This window comes from Symphalangus syndactylus, chromosome 6 (genome assembly GCF_028878055.3).
Source record: "Symphalangus syndactylus isolate Jambi chromosome 6, NHGRI_mSymSyn1-v2.1_pri, whole genome shotgun sequence".
Lineage (NCBI taxonomy): Eukaryota > Metazoa > Chordata > Mammalia > Primates > Hylobatidae > Symphalangus > Symphalangus syndactylus.
Window position 1 is genome coordinate 89,728,566 of NC_072428.2, and position 23,850 is coordinate 89,752,415.

A 23,850-nucleotide genomic window follows, 5' to 3' on the forward strand; every position below is an offset into this window, starting at 1 on the left:
TCCAACATAACACACTAAGCAATGATGATGCTACCATCTGTAATAATGATTACAGTATCAACTAAATTCATTTATATAAGGTGGTTCTGCAAACAACAAATGATGTAAAAAATGGTAACTGTGCTCTTAAGTAGCTTCAAATCTAAGGAGTAAAAAATAGCTCTGATGAAAGACATTAATAAGTATCTCTTTTTTTAAATCTGAAAAACTATTATGGCTCAGAGGAACTCAGAAGGGCAGAGTGGGGATAGGCGAAACACTACTTACACATTTTCTGGAAATAAGGTAGCATCTTTGGGGTCCTCTGACAGACATGGAGTCAGAAGCCCTGGGTTTAAAACCTTGATCTGGTCTTGCTCAAGTTAATTAACCTCTTTGAGCCTTTTTTGATCTCTAGTTTACTGTCAGTATTCAATGAGAACATACGGATTTTAATCAGTACTTTTTGAGTAACAAACTGAATTCGATTAAACTAGATTAGGCATTAAAAAAGTAGACTTCTAGAAGGATACTGAAATGAACGAAGGGAATTTTAGAAACCACAAGCACCTTAGGGACTTTAAGAATGGCAACTGGGACGATGATTGGCTCACTTGTCCAATGCTGGAGGACTCGGATTGGTCAGGTCTAAGCCTATAGACTGAGAAGTAAGAAATGCAATTGGCAGCTCTATCAGAATCATGTAGTCCCCAGAAGGGCACCCTGAAGAACAGATGCCAGAGGAGTCTAAAAGAGGTATCACAAACTTAAAAGTGCCAAATTTAAAAGTGCCAATAAATTTTACACACCATTTTAAAAGTGCTAATAGAAATAACATTGACAGACACAAATGAACACTTCCCACACTGTAGGCACTGCTCTAAGCATATCACATGTAGTAACAAACACAGTACTTGGAGGAAAGCCCAGGTTATGCACAGGACACTATTTGGATACAGTGCAGAAAGGAATGACGAAGCAGTGAAGAGGCCTCAGGTGATGAAGAGCATTAAATGGGAGGCTAACTTATACTTAATTTTATTGACAAATCAGAGCCAACGCAGATCAAGGCAAAGAAGGTGACAGGGCCACAGTTCTATATTAGGATAACTAACCTGGATTTTTCGAGAAGAGAGAAATGGGAGGTGGGGAATTTAACTAATAAGCCATTTCAAGAGGAAGTTTAGCAAAGATTTGAATAGGTAGTAGTAGCAGGAATAGAAAGGAAAACAAACAAAAAACATATGTAAGGCTTTGTAGAACTGTCAGTAAACTGAAATGGAGATGAGGAATCAGAAGAGTTCCACCTAATGCATGCAGGGCTTAAAACTTAGACGACGGGTTGATATGTGCAGCAAACCACCATGGCACATGTATACCTATGTAACAAACCTGCATGTTCTGCACACGTATACCAGAACTAAAAAGTTCCCCATTGAAGGTATAAATGATGATGGTATTTATAAGGAAAAATGGCAAAGTCAGGGTGAGAACTGGTTTAAGGAGAGAAAGATGATGAATTTAGTTTTGAATATAATGAGTTAAAGCAGGCAATAGATTCTTGTACACCAATCACAAACAGAGAGCCAAATCATGAGTGAACTCCCATTCACAATTGCTTCAAAGAGAATAAAATACCTAGGAATCCAACTTACAAGGGATGTGAAGGACCTCTTCAAGGAGAACTACAAACCACTGCTCAATGAAATAAAAGAGGATACAAACAAATGGAAGAACATTCCATGCTCATGGGTTGGAAGAACCAATATTGTGAAAATGGCCATACTGCCCAAGGTAATTTATAGATTCAATGTCATCCCCATCAAGCTACCAATGACTTTCTTCACAGAATTGGAAAAAACTACTTTAAAGTTCATATGGAACCAAAAAAGAGCCCGCATCGCCAAGTCAATCCTAAGCCAAAAGAACAAAGCTGGAGGCATCAGGCTACCTGACTTCAAACTATACTACAAGGCTACAGTAACCAAAACAGCATGGTACTGGTACCACAACAGAGACATAGATCAATGGAACAGAACAGAGCCCTCAGAAATGATGCCACATATCTACAACTATCTGATCTTTGACAAACCTGACAAAAACAAGAAATGGGGAAAGGATTCCCTATTTAATAAATGGTGCTGGGAAAACTGGCTAGCCATATGTAGAAAGCTGAAACTGGATCCCTTCCTTATACCTTATACAAAAATTAATTCAAGATGGATTAAAGACTTAAATGTTAGACCTAAAACCATTAAAATCCTACAAGAAAACCTAGGCAATACCATTCAGGACATAGGCGTGGGCAAGGACTTCATGTCTAAAACACCAAAAGCAATGGCAACAAAAGCCAAAATTGACAAATGGGATCTAATTAAACTAAAGAGCTTCTGCACAGCAAAAGAAACTACCATCAGAGTGAACAGGCAACCTACAGAATGGGAGAAAATTTTTGCAACCTACTCATCTGCCAAAGGGCTAATATCCAGAATCTACAATGAACTCAAACAAATTTACAAGAAAAAAACAAACAGCCCCATCAAAAAGTGGGCAAAGGACATGAACAGACACTTCTCAAAAGAAGACATTTATGCAGACAAAAAACACATGAAAAAATGCTCATCATCACTGGCCATCAGAGAAATGCAAATCAAAACCACAGTGAGATACCATCTCACACCAGTTAGAATGGCCATCATTAAAAAATCAGGAAACAACAGGTGCTGGAAAGGATGTGGAGAAATAGGAACACTTTTACACTGTTGGTGGGACTGTAAACTAGTTCAACCATTGTGGAAGTCAGTGTGGCGATTCCTCAGGGATCTCGAACTAGAAATACCATTTGACCCAGCCATCCCATTACTGGGTATATACCCAAAGGACTATAAATCATGCTGCTATAAAGACACATGCACACGTATGTTTATTGCGGCACTATTCACAATAGCAAAGAGTTGGAACCAACCCAAATGTCCAACAACGATAGACTGGATTAAGAAAATGTGGCACATATACACCATGGAATACTATGCAGCCATAAAAACTGATGAGTTCATGTCCTTTGTAGGGACATGGATGAAACTGGAAAACATCATTCTCAGTAAACTATTGCAAGGACAAAAAACCAAACACCGCATGTTCTCACTCATAGGTGGGAATTGAACAATGAGAACTCATGGACACAGGAAGGGGAACATCACACTCCGGGGACTGTTGTGGGGTTGGGGGAGGGGCGAGGGACAGCATTAGGAGATATACCTAATGCTAAATGACGAGTTAATGGGTGCAGGAAATCAACATGGCACATGGATACATATGTAACAAACCTGCACATTGTGCACATGTACCCTAAAACCTAAAGTATAATAAAAAAAAATCAATTTATTCCAAAAAAAAAAAAAATAAAGCAGGAAATAGATTCTCAAAAGGGGTATCAAGAAGGCAATTCCAAATGTGGCATCACATCTCATAGCTTGGAGCAGGGAAAATTTGAGCTTCTGCAGTAGCTGCAATTGTAAAAAGAGCATAGAAAAAGAAGAAATGAAGATACAACAGACTGATACTTAAATTCTAATCCAAAATGTACTTAGCCAATAGGTTTGTAAAATTTTAAAAATTTAAATTTATTAGGATTAACACAATTACACAGAATAAAGTTCAGGATTTCATTAATGATGGTCACCAATATGTGCTTCTTTGTGGCTTTTTAACCCATAATTCTCATGATTCAAATTTATTCATATTATAGTTGAATTTCATACATAGCTTCACAACGTGGATATTACAGGTCCACCAGTAAAATTAATAAAACGTATCTTTCATGAAAGGCACATAAAGAATCTAAGCTAACACATTTAAGGAACTTTGATAACTTTGAATTTCTTTACATTACAAAGACGAAAATCCTCCAAATGAAACAGATATGAATATAGTTTATGGTTACACTTACACACACACACACACACACACACACACACGCTTCAACAAATATACTTCAAGCCAGTGACAACACATAACTTGGAAACTACTTACCAGCAACGTGTACTGAAAGACTAACTTTTTCCAAGATGAGTAAAAAAAGGAGGGTGGGGTGGGGAGTGCTGTTTACTTTGCTGAAACAAGGTCAGAGATGACACATCATGAATAATCAAAAGAAAATTATTCTATCAAAGCTCAGTATCTAGCTGACACATAACACTTATTTGAGCATACATATAATCACTGACTTATTAAATACTATTACTCATTTTCTAAGTGTAATTGTCCATTTCATTCTCAGAAATAATAGTATAATTGAAAAAGAAATGATATAAACTCAAGCAAGTGGAGAAATTTGAATTATCTAAGGGAAAAAAGTAATTTTAACATAGTGTGATAATTACATTTGAAACTAGTTACATGTATAAATTTAAATCTTGCATTGTATCATCTATAGAGTATTCAAAGATCCTTCTTGTTATCTTCCCAACAAGGAGCCATCATGTATGCTAGGTACGAGACTCCTCAAGAGAAGTAAAAGCCTCACCAATGAATGTCTCAAAATTCATTATGCCCACAGGTTTTTTTTTACCCACAGAAATGCTCTTAGGATCCCTCCAAACTTAGTTATAAACAAAATGTAGTTATTTAAAGTGTATAAAAATTAATATGACATCACCTTTGAGGCAATGCATTAATATCAGCCAAATATTAAAATTCAGAGTGACAACAAGTGAATAAAAACTAAGTGTTTATATTAAGTCTAAGGCAGTATATCCTCAAAAATCTGAAATTTTAGTTTTTCAAACCAAATCTAATGTGGAATCTAATGTAAAATTAAATTATTTTATTTTCTTAAAGTAGGAAAAATCAAAATGCATACAATGTTTAAATAGTTGATCCAAAGGCAGGTGTATTCATCTTAAGAACATTTCAATAAAACACATAAAATTTAAAGAACAAATCATGTTATTAAAATAGTCTGTGCAATGTTTGTACAAATAACATTTTTATTAATACAAGTATACATATAATCAAGATAAGGGCTGTAATGTTTCCTAATATTAATCACTGTACTTAAAAATTTACAGGACATGAACATAAATAAAGCTGTTTAAAACTGGCAAACGTAGTAATAGTCTGTCATTCAGTACAAGGTATATTTATGTTCATAATTTCCAAAGCCATCACCCTAAAATCCTAAGTTGCCACTCTTAAAACCTAAAAATGTCGAAAACCAAAGTCATAAATACATGTATACATACATTTGCGTATTTACACTTATGCAGAAATCATCAATATACTAGAGCCCAGCTTTAACACTGTCCTTCAGTTTCACACTGCAGGACCATCTGTCACATTTAAGAAAGGTCCTTCTGTTACTTTCAGTTAAAAAAACAAAACAGAACAACTTTGGTCAGGTCCCAGATGCATTTGCCTTATATTACATTCTGTGTTGCTGCAAGACTCTAGTCTACAGAGATCCATATATAAGTACTCATTTGGTTTGAAAATGCATTTTACCATTAACTGCAAAACTTAAAAGAGACCACAATCTTTTAGATTATTTTTTATGATGACATCTGTTACAGCATCAAAAACAAACTGCACATTCTTAGTATCTGTGGCACATGTGAAGTGGGTGTATATTTCCTTTGTGTCCTTTCTTTTATTGAGGTCTTCAAACTGACATTGAATATATGCAGCTGCCTCTTCATATGTGTTTGATCCTGAGATGGAAAAAGGAAAGAAACATAATGCAAAAAGTTAAAATAACTGCTTAAAATACTGAATTCAGTTTCATACATACAAAACTGAGGTCAGTTTCATACAGTTTCATTCATGGACTCCTTAACTGTGCCTTCCCTTCTAGAATGGAAGACACTATTTCTTCTAAATGAAAAACACTCCATGTTAATTACCTTTAATGACTGTAAGTTATCCCTTAAACAAAAAATTTCCTTTACATGGCATTCCGCGTTCATCATGATCTTTGTTCCTGCCTTAACCCCCAAATGCCAGATCTTTTATCCTCTTATCCTCTGTCCTCTACACCCCAACTCAGATGCTTGATGATGGCATGCTATTTTAGTTCTGGCCCAATGGTGGATCAAAAAATGTTGGCTGAATGCTGATCAGTATTTTTTCCTCCCTTTTCTATATATACATTAATTAGCATTCTTCACTCATTTTTCTTTATTCAAAAATTGTACCAAGGTCGACAATGATGTTTAAGAGTATGAAGTCACAAAAAAAGTGAATGACACACTCCAGCTTTCAGGTTATTGACTATAAAAGACTTCCTCTGAGTACAAACACTCCAGAAATTGTTTGGCAGTATCTAATCACACACATACTCTGACCCCGCAATTCAGTTTCTAGATATACACTTGACAGAAATGTGTATCACTGAAGACATAGAAGAAGTGAGAATGAAAGTACTCAATAACATGAATTAATCTCCTAAGTGTACTGTTGAGCAAAAGAAGCTAGATGCAAAAAGATCACATACTGTATGATCCAACAATGTTTGAAAAATGAACTGGTGAGGATAAAAACCTCACCAATTAATAGTGTCTGTGGAACACGTGAAGTGGGTGTATATTTCCTTTGTGTTCTTTCTTCTATTAAGGTCTTCAGTGATTATCAGTGAGTAATCAGTGATTACTCTGTGTATGGGGTGTGAGCGTGTATGTGTGTGTTGGGGGGAGGGTTTGATTGGTTAAGACTGAGAGGAAGCATGATGGGGCTTTCTGGGGTCCTGAAGCCGTTTGGTTTCTTGACCTGAGTGGTGGATACTGGTATGTTCACCTTTAAAAACGCACTTATGCTGAGGGTGTGTGTGTACGTATGTATGTATGTACATAATATTATAATATACATTAATGTATATAATGTAATGCTCTATGTAATGCTTCAATAAAAAAACTGAAAAACATTCAAATTCATTTGGAAAAAAACTGTTTAAACACCTCTTTTGTAGTAATAATCAACAATTATCTGCTAGGCTTTCAAGGTCCTCTACTACCCAGCCTGCTCTGCAGTGCCATCATTCTGAGATCCTCTCCTCCACAATGGCGCTCACCCCAGGTCCATGTCGTGAGGACCCAGCATGCAAACTGCCACCTGTGGTACTGCAGTACTTCCTCTTCATTCTACTTCACTGGCTGAGATCTCTGCCTGCCTTCACATTTGCTCAAAATTGGCACTCCATCTAAGTTTTCCTAATTAATCAAATCTAGCTGGGTTCTCTATCACTTAAAAACTTTTTCCTCCTTCTAGAAATAACTATTTCAGTTTTTGTTATACTGCTTTATAGAGTCTTAAATTCTTTTTCAGTGCTGAGTCTCCTAAACTAGAATGTGAACTCTTCAAGAGTGAACATCATACCCCACCAGCCTCAAACTCCTTTTATATCTTACAGAATCCAGTGTAATACAATGTGACAACTACCTATACGAATGTTGTGTAATGTGCTATGACAGCATAGATTATGAGATTTTTATTAGGGATAAAAAGGTACTAAAGCTATCGTCTTTAAGTTTACATTTTAACTCTTTTATATCACTAGAAATCACATACTTTTAAAAATCAAATTTTATTAAATCGTAAGTTTCATTCTCCAAAATTTTAAAGCAATCAACAGCATCTTGTTGGCCCACAGAAGTAATGCAACTGTTAAATTAAACTATGTTTCAGCCAAACAGCTTACATTGAGTGCCTAGCTCAATTTGCTCTATATATCCTAGGCAGCTAGCTAGATTACCCTAAAAGCTACAACACATATGAATGAACATTCTTCATTCTGATTTTAAGTCTTAAGAAACGAATGGCAAAGCAGGGACAGGACAGCAAATATGATAGACTGTTTTTTTTTTTTTTTTTTTGAGACAGAGTCTTGCTCTGTCACCCAGGCTGGAGTGCAGTGGCGCGATCTCGGCTCACTGCAAGCTCCGCCTCCCGGGTTCACGCCATTCTCCTGCCTCAGCCTCCCAAGTAGCTGGGACTACAGGCACCCGCCAACACGCCCGGCTAATTTTTTGTATTTTTAGTAGAGACGGGGTTTCACCGTGTTAGCCAGGATGGTCTCGATCTCCTGACCTCGTGATCCGCCCGCCTCGGCCTCCCAAAGTGCTGGGATTACAGGCTTGAGCCACCGTGCCCGGCCTTGATAGACTGTTTTTTAATGTGTGATAGAATTGTCCTGAACAAAGGTAAGTAGAGGTGATAACCAGGTTCAAAAATCAAGAACTGGGAGGCTGATGACACAATCAAAAGGGAAAGAGAAGAGATCTGAGTGTAAACAAGAGAAAGAGTTCTGTTTGAGCTTCAGGTGCCAACCAACCAACCAACCAACAACAAAACATGTATGTTCAAGCAGTTGCTAATGTAAATCTAAGGCTCCAGAGAGAAATTAGGGCTGACCACAAAATTTAACCTATTGAGAATAGATATGACTATGAAAGGATAGAGAGCTAAGACGACATGACTGCAGATGAAATTGGTGAAGTGGCAACATACAGTAAAAAGAAGAGGAGGAGAAGTTAGATAACACAGGAGCAGACAGACAGGAGATAAATCAAGTGAGTTGTTTACGGGCTACACAGGGTTCTTCCACAGCCATAGGAAATTGAGAGTTGCGGCTGAAGCAAGAAGCAACTGAATCAATACTTAGGGCATGCCATGGAGATCTTAAACAATAATCTTAACTCTGGGGATGTGAAAGAATTATGTAATATTCTTTTTGTGCAAAGATTCTGAAGTCAGGTATTCTTATTAACTTAAGCGAAACACAAGCAAAAATTCCTAAACACACTGTCTACTTGGCAAGGAAAGAGCTAACAAGCATATCCTTAGCTGCTCTAAAATCCCCGTAGGTATACAATATTTATGGATTCACTTGGGGAATCTGGTACTATGAATTAGTACAAAATGGCTACATCATAGAATATGATAAAAATAAACTGAAAAATACATTCAAATAAGGGAAAAATTAAGCCATCTTGACTCTGGATAACTTATTTCTAATAAGCACAAAAAAATGTTTCTGAATACAGTAATTTAGGACTATGACTTTCAAAAAGAAAGCGAAGTTTTAAAGCAACCGTGTGAAATCAGTTTGAACGGAAGTTCACAGTATACAAAAAGAGCTGTAAGTAACATGATTATATTTACCAAAGAACCCTCCCCTTTTGGTTCCACTGAATGTTTAATTAAATGTAGCCTAGTCGTTAATGGTCTAGGAGCAGGACAATGGACTTGGGTCTGGAACTGGACTCTGGCTTCATGAAGCCCCGGTATTCTCATTTGTATGGGTAGGGATACCTGAGCACTGACATCACAGGGTTGTCTTAACATTTCCTGTAAAATGGCAGTGAATACTCATCGTACAATTTACTCAACACAAGACTGAGGAAAATTCTGTTTATAAAAAGCAAGTTCTTGAGACTTAAAAAAAAAAAAAACAGGAAGAGTGGGGTGAGGGTAAATAACTAAACTCTTCAAACTATCTAGATTTGGAGATTACATAAACCAGTGGTAATCAAACTCCCTGTTTTTTTAAGGCATATTGAATGCTCTTCACTAAAATAAAACTTTACTCAATACGTAAACCAGATGAAAGCTGAGTTACTCTGCTTTAATGAAAAAGTTATAAGGTGGTGGGTGCAGGGGGCAGTAATTAGCTCTGTTCCCTCTCCCATCTCCACCTTCAACAGCAACCCAGGAGGTGCCCCAAGGAACTAAACTGAACTAAAACTAATGTTTTAGCCCAACTCCTGACTTCGCAGATGGAATACTGAGACCTAGGTGAACTAACTGCCTTGTTCAAGATCAAAGAGCTAATTATGGAAAAGTCAGGACTGTACTTCAGGTCTACTTTCCTCACTCCAGGGAATTTTCCATCAGAGTAAAATTAAAGCACTATTAACAGTCTCATTACCAAAGTTTAGGCTTCTTGTGAAACCTTCCCTGCCCTTCTGGAAGAGTTAGCTGCCTCAACGATCCTGTCTTCATTTCCCCTTACTATAATGTTCATGTTCCTTTTTAGCAGTAGGTTGCACTGCTATTGCTTGTTGTTTAAGTATGTCTGTCTTTGAGATTAGATGGTGGGCAGAGACATGTCTTATTTATTGTACATCACACAGTACCTGATATGAAATCTGTTAACTGGATTTAAAAAATAGTATTTTAACTTGGAGTCATCACTAAAAATTATCTAACAGCTTTTCCATAAAATGAATACATTATTTTCAGTAATTTCATCCACATCTTAAGAAATGTTTGTGCTCAACCGCAGTTTGATAAATAATACCCCTTAAAGGTCTAAGAATCACTAAGCCAAGAGATTTAAATTAACAACTGAATTCTTGCCTTAGGGGAAGTTTCACTTAGAAATATGTAACTTGACAAGTTATTCCCAGAAAAGTAAAATACCTGCATATTCTGGATAGCATATAGTGAGAGGGCTCTTTTTGATTTTTTCTTCAAAGAGATCCTTCTTGTTTAGAAAAAGTATAATGGATGTATCTGTAAACCACTTGTTGTTACATATGCTGTCAAACAATTTCATGCTTTCATGCATTCGATTCTGTAATAGAAAAAAACAAAACCAATTGTCACTAACAGCAAGAATCTTTGAGGACTATTTTAAAAAATAATAGGTGTTGTAATAAAAGAGTTTAGTCACTGAAAAATACATAACATATCACAAAAATACATTTCTGCCATTTCAGAACACACTTTCACTTTAAGTGAGAGAAGTGTCTAATCATCTTTCATCACTTTTTGCATTCAACTTTTACTTGCTAAGTGCCCACTATATGTCATGCTCTGTGCCAGGGAACATCCTGCTACAGGACATTATAATCTAGGGATGTGAAGTGTGAACATGTGAAAAGAAATGACATTGTCATAGAGTTCATTTCATCTAAGTTTCCATTAAAAGATAGAGGTTTTTAAAGATTAATAAATTAAATTGAACAAGCTAAGACCCAATTAGCCCAATACTCTAAATATTATAATAAATATAAATACTGGAAGGACAATTTCAATTCCTGTTTCTTGACCTTCCAGGATCTGTGCTCATCAGAGAGGGCACTGATACATTTTATAGTGATGAAATGAGAGAAATGAACATGTGGTGTTGCATTGCACCTACTGCACTATAATTTCATATACTTGATTTTAAAAATACAATCGTCTCTCGGTATACTCAGGGGGATTAGTACAAAGACCCCCAAGGGTACCAAAATCTGCATACACTCAAGTCCAGCAGGTGGTTCTGTGGAACCCACATAGAGGAAAAGCTGGCTTTCTGTATACTAAGGTTTTGCATCCCACGAATGTGCTTGGTTGAAAAAAATTTTCATATGTGTGGACCCATGCAGCTTAAACCCCTGTTGTTTAAGGGTCAACTGAACAAAACCGACTTTTCTACTCTTTTTTTCCCCCACTTTGTAATAAAGTTAACTTAAAATGACAAAGTTTTACATTTCTATTTAAAAACATTTCCCCCATATTAATGGTACATTGAAACCTATCTGAAAATTACAGGGCAGCAACAAAGCATAACATATATTAAAGATTTACTGGCTGGGTGCAGTGGCTCAGGCCTGTAATCCCAGCACTTTAGGAAGCCGAGGTGGGTGGCTCACCTGAGGTCAGGAGTTTGCAAACTGCCTGGCCAACATGGTGAAACCCCATTTCTACTAAAAATACAAAAAAACAGCCTGGACAACACGGTGAAACCCCATTTCTACTAAAAATTCAAAAATCAGCTGGGTGTGGTGGCACGTGCCTGTAATCCCAGCTACTTGGGAGGCTGAGGCAGGAGAACTGGCTTGAACCTGGGAGGTGGAGGTTGCAGTGAGCAGAGATGGTGTCACTGCACTCCAGCCTGGCAACAGGGCAAGACTCTGTCTCAAAAAAAAAAAAAAAAAAAAAAAAGATTTACTAAACTAACAGAAGTAACAAAGTAAGAAAAGGGAATCTTGGACTACTATGTAACTATATTTCCATGTGCTATGTTGATATTAGATATAGAAATGCATAGTTAAGCTTACAGGCTTGAGGTGAGATTGACTCTCCATGTTTTCCTTTTCCTCAAGATCCACCTGTGCTTCTCTAGTATATCTCTCTTTTATTAGACAAATTGAAAAGTTAGAGGAAAGACCCTGTACTTTCAAATTGTTATAGACATTAGAAAGAATTTCTTTTTTTATTATTATACTTTAGGTTTTAGGGTACATGTGCACAATGTGCAGGTTTGTTACATATGTATCCATGTGCCATGCTGTTTTGCTGCACTCATTAACTCGTCATTTAGCATTAGGTATATCTCCTAATGCTGTCCCTCCCCCCTCCCCCAACCCCACAACAGTCCCCGGAGTCTGATGTTCCCCTTCCTGTGTCCACGAGTTCTCGTTGTTCAATTCCCACCTATGAGTGAGAACATGCAGTGTTTGGTTTTTTGTCCTTGCGATAGTTTACTGAGAATGATGTTTTCCAGTTTCATCCATGTCCCTACAAAGGACATGAACTCATCATTTTTTATGGCTGCATAGTATTCCATGGTGTATATGTGCCACATTTTCTTAATCCAGTCTATCGTTGTTGGACATTTGGGTTGGTTCCAACTCTTTGCTATTGTGAATAGTGCCGCAATAAACATACGTGTGCATGTGTCTTTATAGCAGCATGATTTGTAGTCCTTTGGGTATATACCCAGTAATGGGATGGCTGGGTCAAATGGTATTTCTAGTTCTAGATCCCTGAGGAATCACCATACTGACTTCCACATTAGAAAGAATTTCTCAAGAATTTTTCTGAGAAAAACTCTTGGCAACACCTTCAGCTCTTCAAATTTCAAGCTCAACTCTTAAAGTAGTTCTACTTGCCATTTCTTCATCTTCAGCTAGAACCAGGTCGTAGTCACTCAGTGCTACACAGAAGATGATCGCCGTCACTCCTTCGAAGCAATGAATCCACTTCTTCCGCTCAGATCTCTGACCTCCCACATCAAACATTCTGTTAAGAGGAGAAATGAGTTAACATCACATTAAATGTTCAAAATGCTCTGAGAAGTTCTTTAATGCTAACAAAAAAAGCTCCGAATAATTGTGGAAATGTCTGATGAAAAGGAAGGAAAGAAAGACTTTATGGGAGAAAAAAATGTCACAAACTGGACTTCTCAAAAGCGGAAAAAAATCTGCTAGTTTTTAAAATTTTTGATTGAAGGGAGGGTATCTCTAAAAAAAAAAAAAGCAAAAGCAAAAATACCCTCAAAAAACGAGATATTAACACACATGAGAACACTTAGAACATTAAAGCAAATACAAATGAATGGACTGCACTATGTAAACACTGAGAAGTCACATGAAGCAACTGGGGAACGCAGAGATCAAAGAGTAAATACTCCATTTGCCACAGTCACGGAACATTGAAGGCAGAGAACAGAGATCCCTCCTCCTACTAAAACATGTCGTTTTAACTCAGAAGTAATAAGCAAGGCTTTGATGTAAAGAAGAAACCATTTCAGGTAAGAAAATGTAGGGCAAGCAAATAAAATTCAGATAGGGTAGGTTTGCATAAAAAGTAAAATCATGATACATTACAAAATGAGAGAACTGAAATATGAAATAAATGAGGGATCCTACTGAATGGCCTTAAAATTTAGAATGAAAAAAATTCAACTTTTATACAATATACAATAGTGAATCACTATAGGTTAGTGAACAAAGTAGTAGCAAAACCAAACAATATAAAGACAATAGTCTATTCCTTTTCTCTTATAAGACTTTATAAAGTTAAGCAAAAGTTAAAATTTGCATAGACTACATTATGCAACCTAGAAATAACCACTTATATAATGAAAACACTATGCTAACTGGTACATTTTTAAAGGCTCCATTTATCTAGATGGTGCACTAATTAAAATAGTCCCTATTTAATTCCCAGGCAAAAAGAATTTTCCCTACAGAGCAGTACTGGCCTATAAACCAAATCTGAGGACATCAACTAGTATTGTTACTTTTATGATCACTTAAGTGAAGCCGGCTTCTTCATTCTTTTGGCTTAGCTGGTACCGTTGTTCATTAAATTCAGGTAAGCTATATAACAAAATGTTTCTACCACAAAATAAATCACAGACTTAAGATGTGAAAAGCATAGCTGGTAATAAATATCAAACAAGAACAAAATAAATGACAGTAAATTAAAATGATTTAAATTGGGTTACCATTTGCTAAAATGCCCAGGAACACAATTTGAAAATAACTTTACTGAAAAGATAGCATATCTCAGATAACTCCTCTGATTAGACGTCACACATCCCCTGTCCATCCAATAATAGATGTCAATAACAACCCAAATGACCCTAGCCCACATTTCCTCTCTGTGATGGTATAGTTTTGTGTGTTAACTTGGCTACGCCATCATACATTTATCTAGGTGTTATTTAATGAAACACTTATTTAGATGTTGCTGTAAAGGTATTTTATAGATATGATTAACATCTGTAATCATAAGTTAACTTTAAGTAATGAATACTGTCCTTAATAATATAACAGCCCTCAATCACTCTACAGGCTAAAACCGGCAAAAACTGAGGTTTCCCACAAGAAAATGTAATTCTTCCTCGACAATGTTATGACAATTCACGTCCAAGCTTGCCAGCCTACCCTACAAACTTCGGACTTCTTAGCCTTCATAATCCCATAAACCAAGTCCTTGAAATAAACATAACCTACTGGATCTGCTTTTCTGTTGAATACTGATGACACAACTTAAGTGCAGAGAGCGAGGTGCTACTCTAACAAATACCTAAAAACATGGAAGTGACTTTGGAATTGGGTAATTTGTTGGAGGTAGAAGAATATTTAAGCATTTGACAGAAAAGAAAACTACACTATCTTGAAGAGATTGCTGGTAGAAATAGGGAGATTAAAGACAATTCTGGTAAGAGCTGAGATGGAAATAAAGCTGGAAAAAACCTTCTGTTGTCTTAGAGAACACATGTATCATTATGGACAGAATGTTGGTGGATATACAAATGTTAAAGGAGCTTTTAACGAGGCCTCAGAAGGAAATGAAAACGTTATACACTACAGGAAAGACAGTTCTTGTTATAAAGTGGCAAACAGCTGGCTGAACTGTGTGTTCTAGCGCTGGGTGGAAGGTGCAACTTCTAAGCAATGAACTTGGATATTTAGTTGAGGAAAACTGCAGGCAAAGTGTAGAAGGCTGCAGTTTCCTGCTTGCTCCTTCTAGTAAAATGAGCGTGGAAGAGAGAAACTGAGGAATGAACTATTAAGCCAAACGGAACCAGACACACAGGGAAGGAGGACATGTGATGACAGGTGGAGAATGGTCATGGTCATAAACAAAGAACTCAAGAGTCTAAGCTAGTGGTTCTCAAACTTTGATGTGATTCAGAATGTTAGGAGTCAGATGTTACTAGTTTGGGGGACCATCCTTTTGAGGATCAATTAATCCCCAAGCCAATTAATTAATCCAGAAGCAACAATGACAGAGAAATGATATTACAAATGATCAAACTGCTGAAGTTTGTTGGAAATCAGAGAGAGCTAGATGAAGATAACAACTAGAAGAAACGAGAATTTTTTTTTTTTTTTTTTTTTTTTTTTTTTTTTTTTTTTTTTTTTTTTTTTTTGAGGCAGAGTCTTGCTCTGTCGCCCAGGCTGGAGTACAGTGGCCCAATCTCGGCTCACTGCAAGCTCCGCCTCCCAGGTTCACGCCATTCTCCTGCCTCAGCCTCTCCGAGTAGCTGGGACTACAGGCGCCCGCCACCACGCCCGGCTAATTTTTTTTGTATTTTTAGTAGAGACGGGGTTTCACCGTGGTCTCGATCTCCTGACCTCGTGATCCACCCGCCTCGGCCTCCCAAAGTGCTGGGATTACAAGCGTGAGCCACCGCGCCCAGCCAAGAATTTTTATCACTGCTTTCATTTTCCATATAATGGTAGCTAAAAATGTACAAGCATTATTCATTGCTCTACACTTATATTAAAAGTATCTTCATTATTTTATATATTGTTAAGTTCTGAACTTCTATTTAAAAAGAGCAAAAATATAGTATGTTCTCCTTCATAGGAAAAGATGAGTTTAAACCAATATCACATAGGAAATGAATGTGAGTTTTCTTAGGGATTCTGAAGGGTGGGGTGGAAGGAGATGTTGGACATGCTGAGAAGTGATGATTTATGCCTTAGACTAGCATCTAATACCACTGTCACCAAAACTAACTGGTACAAAGCTAGCTAACCATATATGGACATCAAACTCATAAACTGGATGTTGCATTCCCAAATGCATAACACATTTATACTACTACAGAAATGAAATAGAAATTTATCTCATATTATGATAATTTTAGGAAAGAATGCTTTATATCTGGCAAAAAAAAGTAAAATAAAATTGCTGATTCTGTAATTAAAGCAAAATGATCCACATAGACACTGGCCATAAATGCCTAATCACAGGGATAATATGAATTCTTAAATTATGATGCCCTATTGCCTCATTTTGAATTTGTTAATACCAATTTTTTTAATGTGAAACTGAAATTTTACTCAGCAGTTAAAATTAAACAAAGAATTACAACATGAAGAGCACAAAAAAACCATAAAATGATGACCACACTCAAGAGTTCCCAGTAGAATTATTCTAAACGCATTTCTGCTCTCATTCATCTGAGGCTCACTTAACCCATAAAAAGCAAAGTTGAAACTATATGCTAGTAATGATAGTAATTTAACAGAATTCAAAATCCAAAATAAGACAAAGTTTATCTGAGGTTCCTGACAAACCTGTGTTTATCTTTAAGTCACCGAATAAAAACAGCAACTAAATACATCAACCTCAACCAAGAAGCCTAAATAGAGTATGATAAATGAACCTCCTGCAAGGATAATGTTGAAAGTCAACTTTACTGAATCCCAGTATTTGCTGGATGTTGAAATGACAAGTTTGAAAAACCTAGGCTGGAAGTGAAAACTATGGTCCTGAAATAAATGTTTAAGAGTGCACCTGACCAAGATGAAAAGTGAATTTTATATAGTCAGACTGAACATTTTTCATAGGCAATAACTCATTTTATTTTTAAGCCTCTAACACAGAGCAAAACTGTAATAGCCCGTTAAGAAACTTAACCAAGTTTACCCAACTACTTATTAGGGGAACCTAGGTCTAGAATCTTTACTTGTTAACTCCAACTCCACACATTTTCTCCTCAGACAATATTGGTTAGAAATACAGTAGTTCTCCCTTATTCCTGGTTTCACTCTCTGCAGTTTCAGTTACCTGTGGTCAACCAAGGTCCAAAAATATTACAGTATTTTGAGAAAGTGAGACCACATTCACATACCTTTTAATTATAGTATGTTGCTATGATTGTTCTATGTTATTATTAGTTGTTAGTCTCTTACTGTGCTGAATTTATAAACTTTATCATACATACGCATGCCTACGAAGAAACATGGTGTATATAGGGTTCGGTACTATCAGCAGTTTCAAGCATATATGGGGGTCTTGGAACGTATCCCCCTTGAATAAGGGAGGCCTACTGTAAGGCATTACCTGAACATAATTTAAGTTTGCTTTAGAACATAATTTTTAAAACAAGGTGAACAAAACCAAAATCAGAATCTAAGGTATACTAGGTTAAAAAAAAAATTCTAACTCCCAATCTAATAGTGAACTTCCTTGTCATTAAAATCACTTCTTAGTTTTAAGATAAAATGACAATATTCTCCAGGTCAGATATATCTGATTATTTGAAATCAGAGTATTGAGTTTGTTTGTTTAATATTATGGAAATAGTAATGAGCAGATTAAAAGAAGTTAAATGATTTCAGTAAGAGATAACCACAGCAGCATAAAATGTCCACTGAGGGCTTTTTTTTTTTTAGAAAAGAATGAAAATGAAAAAAAAAAAGCATATGCAAAACCATAGCATATTAAAGCACAAAGCTAATGTTGCCAGATAAATTAATTATTACCTATATCTTTGTTTAAGAAAGTAGGTCAATGTTTGTTTTTTGGGGAGAAGTAGCCATGAAAAATTGAAATAAAGCTTTAGTTTTCTGGAAATTTAAATTACATGAACCACATGCAAATCAGTGACAAGTGATAGTAACAAATGTATTAAATTTAAAATACTTATGGAAGCAATCAGAAGTATCGTTGCATATAATTTAACAGTGTTCACTACTTGTAACAATGAGATTTCTTTATGAGATGAACTGATAATTATTTTTTCTCTCACTAGGAACCTTTTTTCCAAGATGATTTTAGAAATTCTGCTTTATCATCACGACCATTTCAGAGCAATAGAGATAGCTGAAGCAAAGCCTAATCCATAATTCACAGTAAAGATTTATTTAGAATGATTATGTTGAATCATATAATTTTTAATGAAAATAAAAAAGACAAAATAATTTCAATAAAGATATGGGACACTCCATTTGCAAACCAAATGCAGATAAATTACTTTTTTGCAAACAGAATTAATATAACAGTTTATTCTTCTTTTTGCTTTTGTAATCTTCTAAAAATTCTTTTTGGTATTGTGGGGATGGAGTTGGGTAAAAGGGAGATATATACACAGTCTTGTAAAGTTTGAATTTCTACAAAGAAACCAAAAACCTCCACTAAACATAATCTTAAAAAAAAATCACAAACTGGTAACAAATGATTTATCTAATCCTTCATTGTATTTAAAAGTTGAAATTTAGAAAAACATGAAATATTAAAATTTTCCTTAAAAAACAGATCATGAACACCTTTTCTAATCCAATTTCCTGCAGTGACAACTGGAGTGTGCTCAATTTGGGTCAACGTATCTATAAAGCTCTGCAGCTGTGAGATGATACCTAATTGATGCCCATGACTGCAGTGGCAATCTTCCTTAAAATCAATCTTAACCTTGTTGGGTTAAAAACAAAGATATCCCTATCTGTTAAACTTAAAAGAACAACAACAAAATCTCTGTAAGTCTATAACTCATTTAATTCTAGCATTTTTATTATTTTCATTTCCAGGAATACTTACTAGTGAATATGTGGTGTAGGACATGCATAGGTTTTAATACTGTGTGAATAATGTGACCCTATTATATTCATATAAATTAGTCATTGACTTCAGACAGGCCTCCCAAAGCTGTTCAAGGGCTTTGTGTTTGGTGTTCCTTCAGCTGAACACTCAACTGGCACTTGGGACATGTGACATTTTAAATGAACGTGAATTACAAGAAACCAGTAGATTTAAAAAAAAGAACTTCTACCTCTTTATTTAGCTTCAATGTACTGAAGTAACACTAAGAAGCAAAAAAGGAACATCTGTATTTTTTAACATCAAGTAACACTACAGGGGTCTTAGATGTCTATGAAAATACGGAAGTTTTGTTTCAGTAGAATATCCTGTGATGTTACCTTATTAATGTTCATATCTTTACATAGGCTACATAATTTTTTTCATGATTTTACTATTACTTTAATAGAAATGATGAATAACAGTACAGACTTAAAGGCAATTTTGTTTGAGCGAACAATGAAATGAGTAAGTGGAGCATTTTAGAAGAAGAAAGTCATGGTAATGACTAGCGGATGACCTGGAAGGGAAACAGATTAAAGTAACTGAACAGGAAGGCTGTATAAGATAAAACAAGACTCTGCAAATGAAAACATTGTATTTCTTTTTGTTTAGTCCAACGGTTTTCCTCATACCTTGGAAAATGTTATTTACTGGAGAAAGAGAAAAGTAGTTTTGTAAATTTGAATATGATGTTTTACTAAACTTTCCTGAACCTCGTTCATCATAAAATGAGGGAACTGGAAAAACATGCACTCCAAGACCCCTTGCATTTCTAAAGACTACAATTTGGTGCTTTTCTGCTCTGACCTCAGTAAATGGATATTCAGCACACCTTAAATGAATACTTCTTATCATGAAATAGTGCATAAGGACTACCTTCATAGGGAAGGTAAGTTCCCTATGAAGAAAACTGCTCACAAAAAAATTGTTAAAGGTGCTCTTCTTAATATTTCCATAAATAAGCACTTATACTATCAGTAAAACTTGCTCTCTTTTTACCTAAAAATAGATGGCAACACTTTCTGAAAACACAGTATATTACAGCAGAATTTTCTGTTTAGAAATAAAAGCCAAAAACTATTTTGTTTGAATCACTGTAAAAACTACAGGCAAAACAGAATTTGTCTGGATAGATTTTCTTAAATAAAAATATTCCTCTTAGGAATGTTTTTTTTGACATCTTTCACCCAAAAATTCTTTTGTCCAATTATCTGAAGAAAGTTTTTTTCCAACTGTAATTTCCAACTGTAAAAATGTTATAAACTTTTATTATACCTTTTATTTCTAAAGCAATGTGTTTTTATCTAAATTTAGAAATCATATATTTCAAAGCTACTCACTTAAAATGAAGATCTTTGAAAGTAAAATGGGTTTCAACAATTCCTGTAGTTTTCACTCTAGTTCTGAGAACATCTTGTTGAGTCGGGATGTAATTTGGTTGAGCTATTCTGTCCAAGTCATTCAAATAGCTGAAAAAAATTAAACAAAACAACATGTTAATGGTAAATACAGCCAATAAAGATCATCCAAAACAAAAATTAAAACACATTTCAATACAAGCGATAATCTGAAATCACTAAAAGTTTTTAAATTTGTGTGTAAAGATATAAACCAGTTTAAGCTTGTATCTTATATTCTTATATAACTCCCACGGAAATAAAAATGTTTACACCTCTGCAACCACAAAGCTCTTTTGGTGTTTTTTAAATGTGTACTTTATTTCTTAGGGACAGTTTATCAGTGATTCAAAGGAAAAAGAATAACTTAAAAAAAAAAAGCTAATACACACCACGTGTTTGTTTCTTAGAATTCTTTATCACACCTTTTGGATACAGCACTGTGTTTATGATCCAGACATCACTCTTTTTTATTGAAGATTTTTAAAGTCTTAATTTTGGAGCAAGTCGTGATGAAAGCTCTGCCCAAAGGCTGAATGAGATGTTTCTTTTCAAAAAGTCTTATGTCACATACAGGAAAACAGCACATATTCCTTTACGCTGCACTTTACTGCTCTCTAAATCAATACGTTTTAGTCACTCATGTAATACTCTCTGCCACTGGTGCTACATATGTTGTGATATAAAAATGTAGTGGTATCATACCATGCAATGTAAGAGAGTAAGTTATCTTGTATCAAATTATATGATATAGTCAGCAATTCACAGAAAGTACAGGTATGGAGAGATTAATGTGGACCTAGGTGATTAAAGAAGGATTCATGGATAGTGAGGGGTCTAAACAGAAACATGAATAACGGGGATGGAAGAAAAGGAAGGACACTGCCCCAGGAGAAGCTGTAAATCAGTATGGAGATGGGAATAGTTGCATGTTCTTTCTTGGAGAGTAAAGCCACTAGTAAGCTATATAAAGCCTTAAATGAGGAGTTTGGAATGAGTCCTAAGGTCAGCTGAATGTAGAGACCATCACCGCAGTGTTTTTATTACGAGAACTATAAGGTGACTGATAACTTAGAAATAAAAAAATGTTTTAGACAGTCAAGTGTATGTATGTGGTAATTATACTAGAATACATACAGAGATGACAGCCTGAGTTACCTGTATTGTATTTACGGAATTTAAGAGAATCTTATTATCACATTGGTGATAATCCTCCAGTACTTTCTCTGTGCTTTTAATTCCAAATGTTCTACTTTACTGTAAGCAAATCTGACTTAACAAATCAAACAAGCCATGGCAAGATTTTACTGCCTCTTTAAAATAACGAGCTACTCTTATTTAAAATGTTCTTTGATTACTCACAGATTTCTTTGCTTAAAACTGTTATAGTTCGCCAGGCGCAGTAGCTCGCGCCTGTAATCCCAGCACTTTGTGAGGCTGAGGTGGGCGGATCACGAGGTCAGGAGATCAAGACCATCCTGGCTAACATGGTGAAACCCCGTCTCTATTAAAAATGCAAAAATCAGCTGGGCGTGGTGAGGCGTGCCTGTAATCCCAACTATTTGGGAGGCTGAGGCAGGAGAATCACTTGCACTTGGGAGGCCGAGGTTGCAGTGAGCCAAGATCACGTCACTGCACTCCAACCTGGCAACAGAGCCAGACTCCATCTCAAAAAACAAAAAAACAAAAACAAAAAAACCAGAAACAAAACAAAACAAAAAAACTGCTATAGTTCAAAAAAATCTCCAAAAATAATATTTCAATAAGACAAAGAAGAAAAGGAGGCACTGTGAAAAATTCTGATTGTTTTAAATGATTACAAATTTAAAGTGTGAATTGGTGGCTAGTGAATGGGCAACTTGACAGCATCTTAGCATCCCCAGTCAAGAATTCATAGATCAAGATGCCCTCTAATCACTACGGAGAAAAATGTTTCTAAGACTTTCTTCATTCCCAAAAAGCAGCCGCATTAGTGCCATCTTAAGGTCACAACTACTAGAAATAAAATAATGTAAAACTAAAGCAACATATTTTTCATTTTATAATTTTAATTCTTTTTTCTTTGAGACATGGTCTTGCTCTGTCACCCAGGCTGGAGTACAGCTGCACAGTCATAGCTCACTATAGCCTCAACCTTCTGGGCTTGGGTGATTCTCCTGACTCAGCCTCTCAAGTAGCTAGGACTACAGGGATGGGCCACCATGCTGGCTAACTTTTTTATTTTTACTTTTTGTACAGACAAGGTCTCAGTATGTTGCCCAGGCTGGTCTGGAATTCCTGGGCTCAATCCTCTCACCTCAGCCTCCCAAAATGCTGGGATTACAAAGCATGAGCCACCAATGCCTGGCCTATGTTTCTGTTAACTCACGTCCAAGTAGAGTGCACAGGAGAGAGGGTCTTGGACAAGAGACTGAGGGGGTGTGGAAGTTCCCCCATATAGTGAGAAAGAGAACTTCAATCTGTCATTCCCAAGTAGTACCCCTTAATTATTGAAGTAGCTCCTTTTGCTGGGCTTAACTCAAAGCAATCTTCTCATAATAGTGACTCGCACTTAAATCTCTACAGATGCTGGTGGTGTCAAAGCAAATATGGTTTAAGAGTTGTGTTCTTCCTGTAAGTATTTTTTCTAATTTGTCTTCTAGCCTCTGTGATGTCTGGTTTATGAATTCATTCATTATTAAACAAGATCATATTGAGTGATGACTGTGTCAGGCTATGGGAATATAATATTAGGTAAAAACACATTACTGAATTTACAATGTAATGGCAGAGACAGAAAATAATCAAATATTCACAAAGTAAATAGAAACAAAATAACCTCAAAATAAATGTAAAGCTGAAGAAAAAGTACATTAGGAGTACCTAAAACTGGAGAGCAAGCACCAACTCAGTGGGTCAAGGAATATTTCTTTGTATAGGATATGATACCAGTTGGAGAGATGGGCTACATATTCAATATGTTTATGTTATATATTCAGGTATAAACCATGTAATAATACATATGGTTAATACAAGTGTAAAATGTTAAAAATATGGATTAAGAAATACAGGGTTATAAAGATTGATGTGGGTGATACAATATTCATTATTTCTTAAACACACTAAATCACACAACATATAGTACCTAGTCTGATGCTGAACAAATAATATCATTCGCTCTTCAGGAGCCACATCTCATTTATTTATTCATTGTGGCAAAGTGCATGCATTCACCTAGACCTTTCAAAATTTGTCATCTATCTAATCCTTACTTGTGTCCCTAACAGCCAACAGCTGTGTCAAGAAAATGGAACAATCCTGGAAAGTAAAACAAATGCAGAACATAGGTTTTAAGAGCAATTAATGCCTAATACATATCATATAGGAATTTTGAGTGTGGCAAATT

General features: G+C 35.8%; 1 protein-coding gene across 1 annotated transcript in view; it reads right to left on the reverse strand.

The window, feature by feature from the left end:
* Nucleotides 1–3,577: 3,577 nt before the first annotated feature.
* The window catches only part of GNAI1 (G protein subunit alpha i1), an 87,452-nt gene continuing 67,179 nt past the window's right edge, over nucleotides 3,578–23,850 (reverse strand). The window contains exons 5-8 of the mRNA XM_055283420.2: nucleotides 20,409–20,537; nucleotides 12,855–12,984; nucleotides 10,393–10,546; nucleotides 3,578–5,687 (exon numbers count right to left, since the gene is read on the reverse strand). Of these exons, the coding sequence (XP_055139395.1) occupies nucleotides 5,497–5,687; nucleotides 10,393–10,546; nucleotides 12,855–12,984; nucleotides 20,409–20,537 (604 nt within the window). The 3' untranslated portion in view covers nucleotides 3,578–5,496. The remainder of the gene's footprint in view (nucleotides 5,688–10,392; nucleotides 10,547–12,854; nucleotides 12,985–20,408; nucleotides 20,538–23,850) is intronic.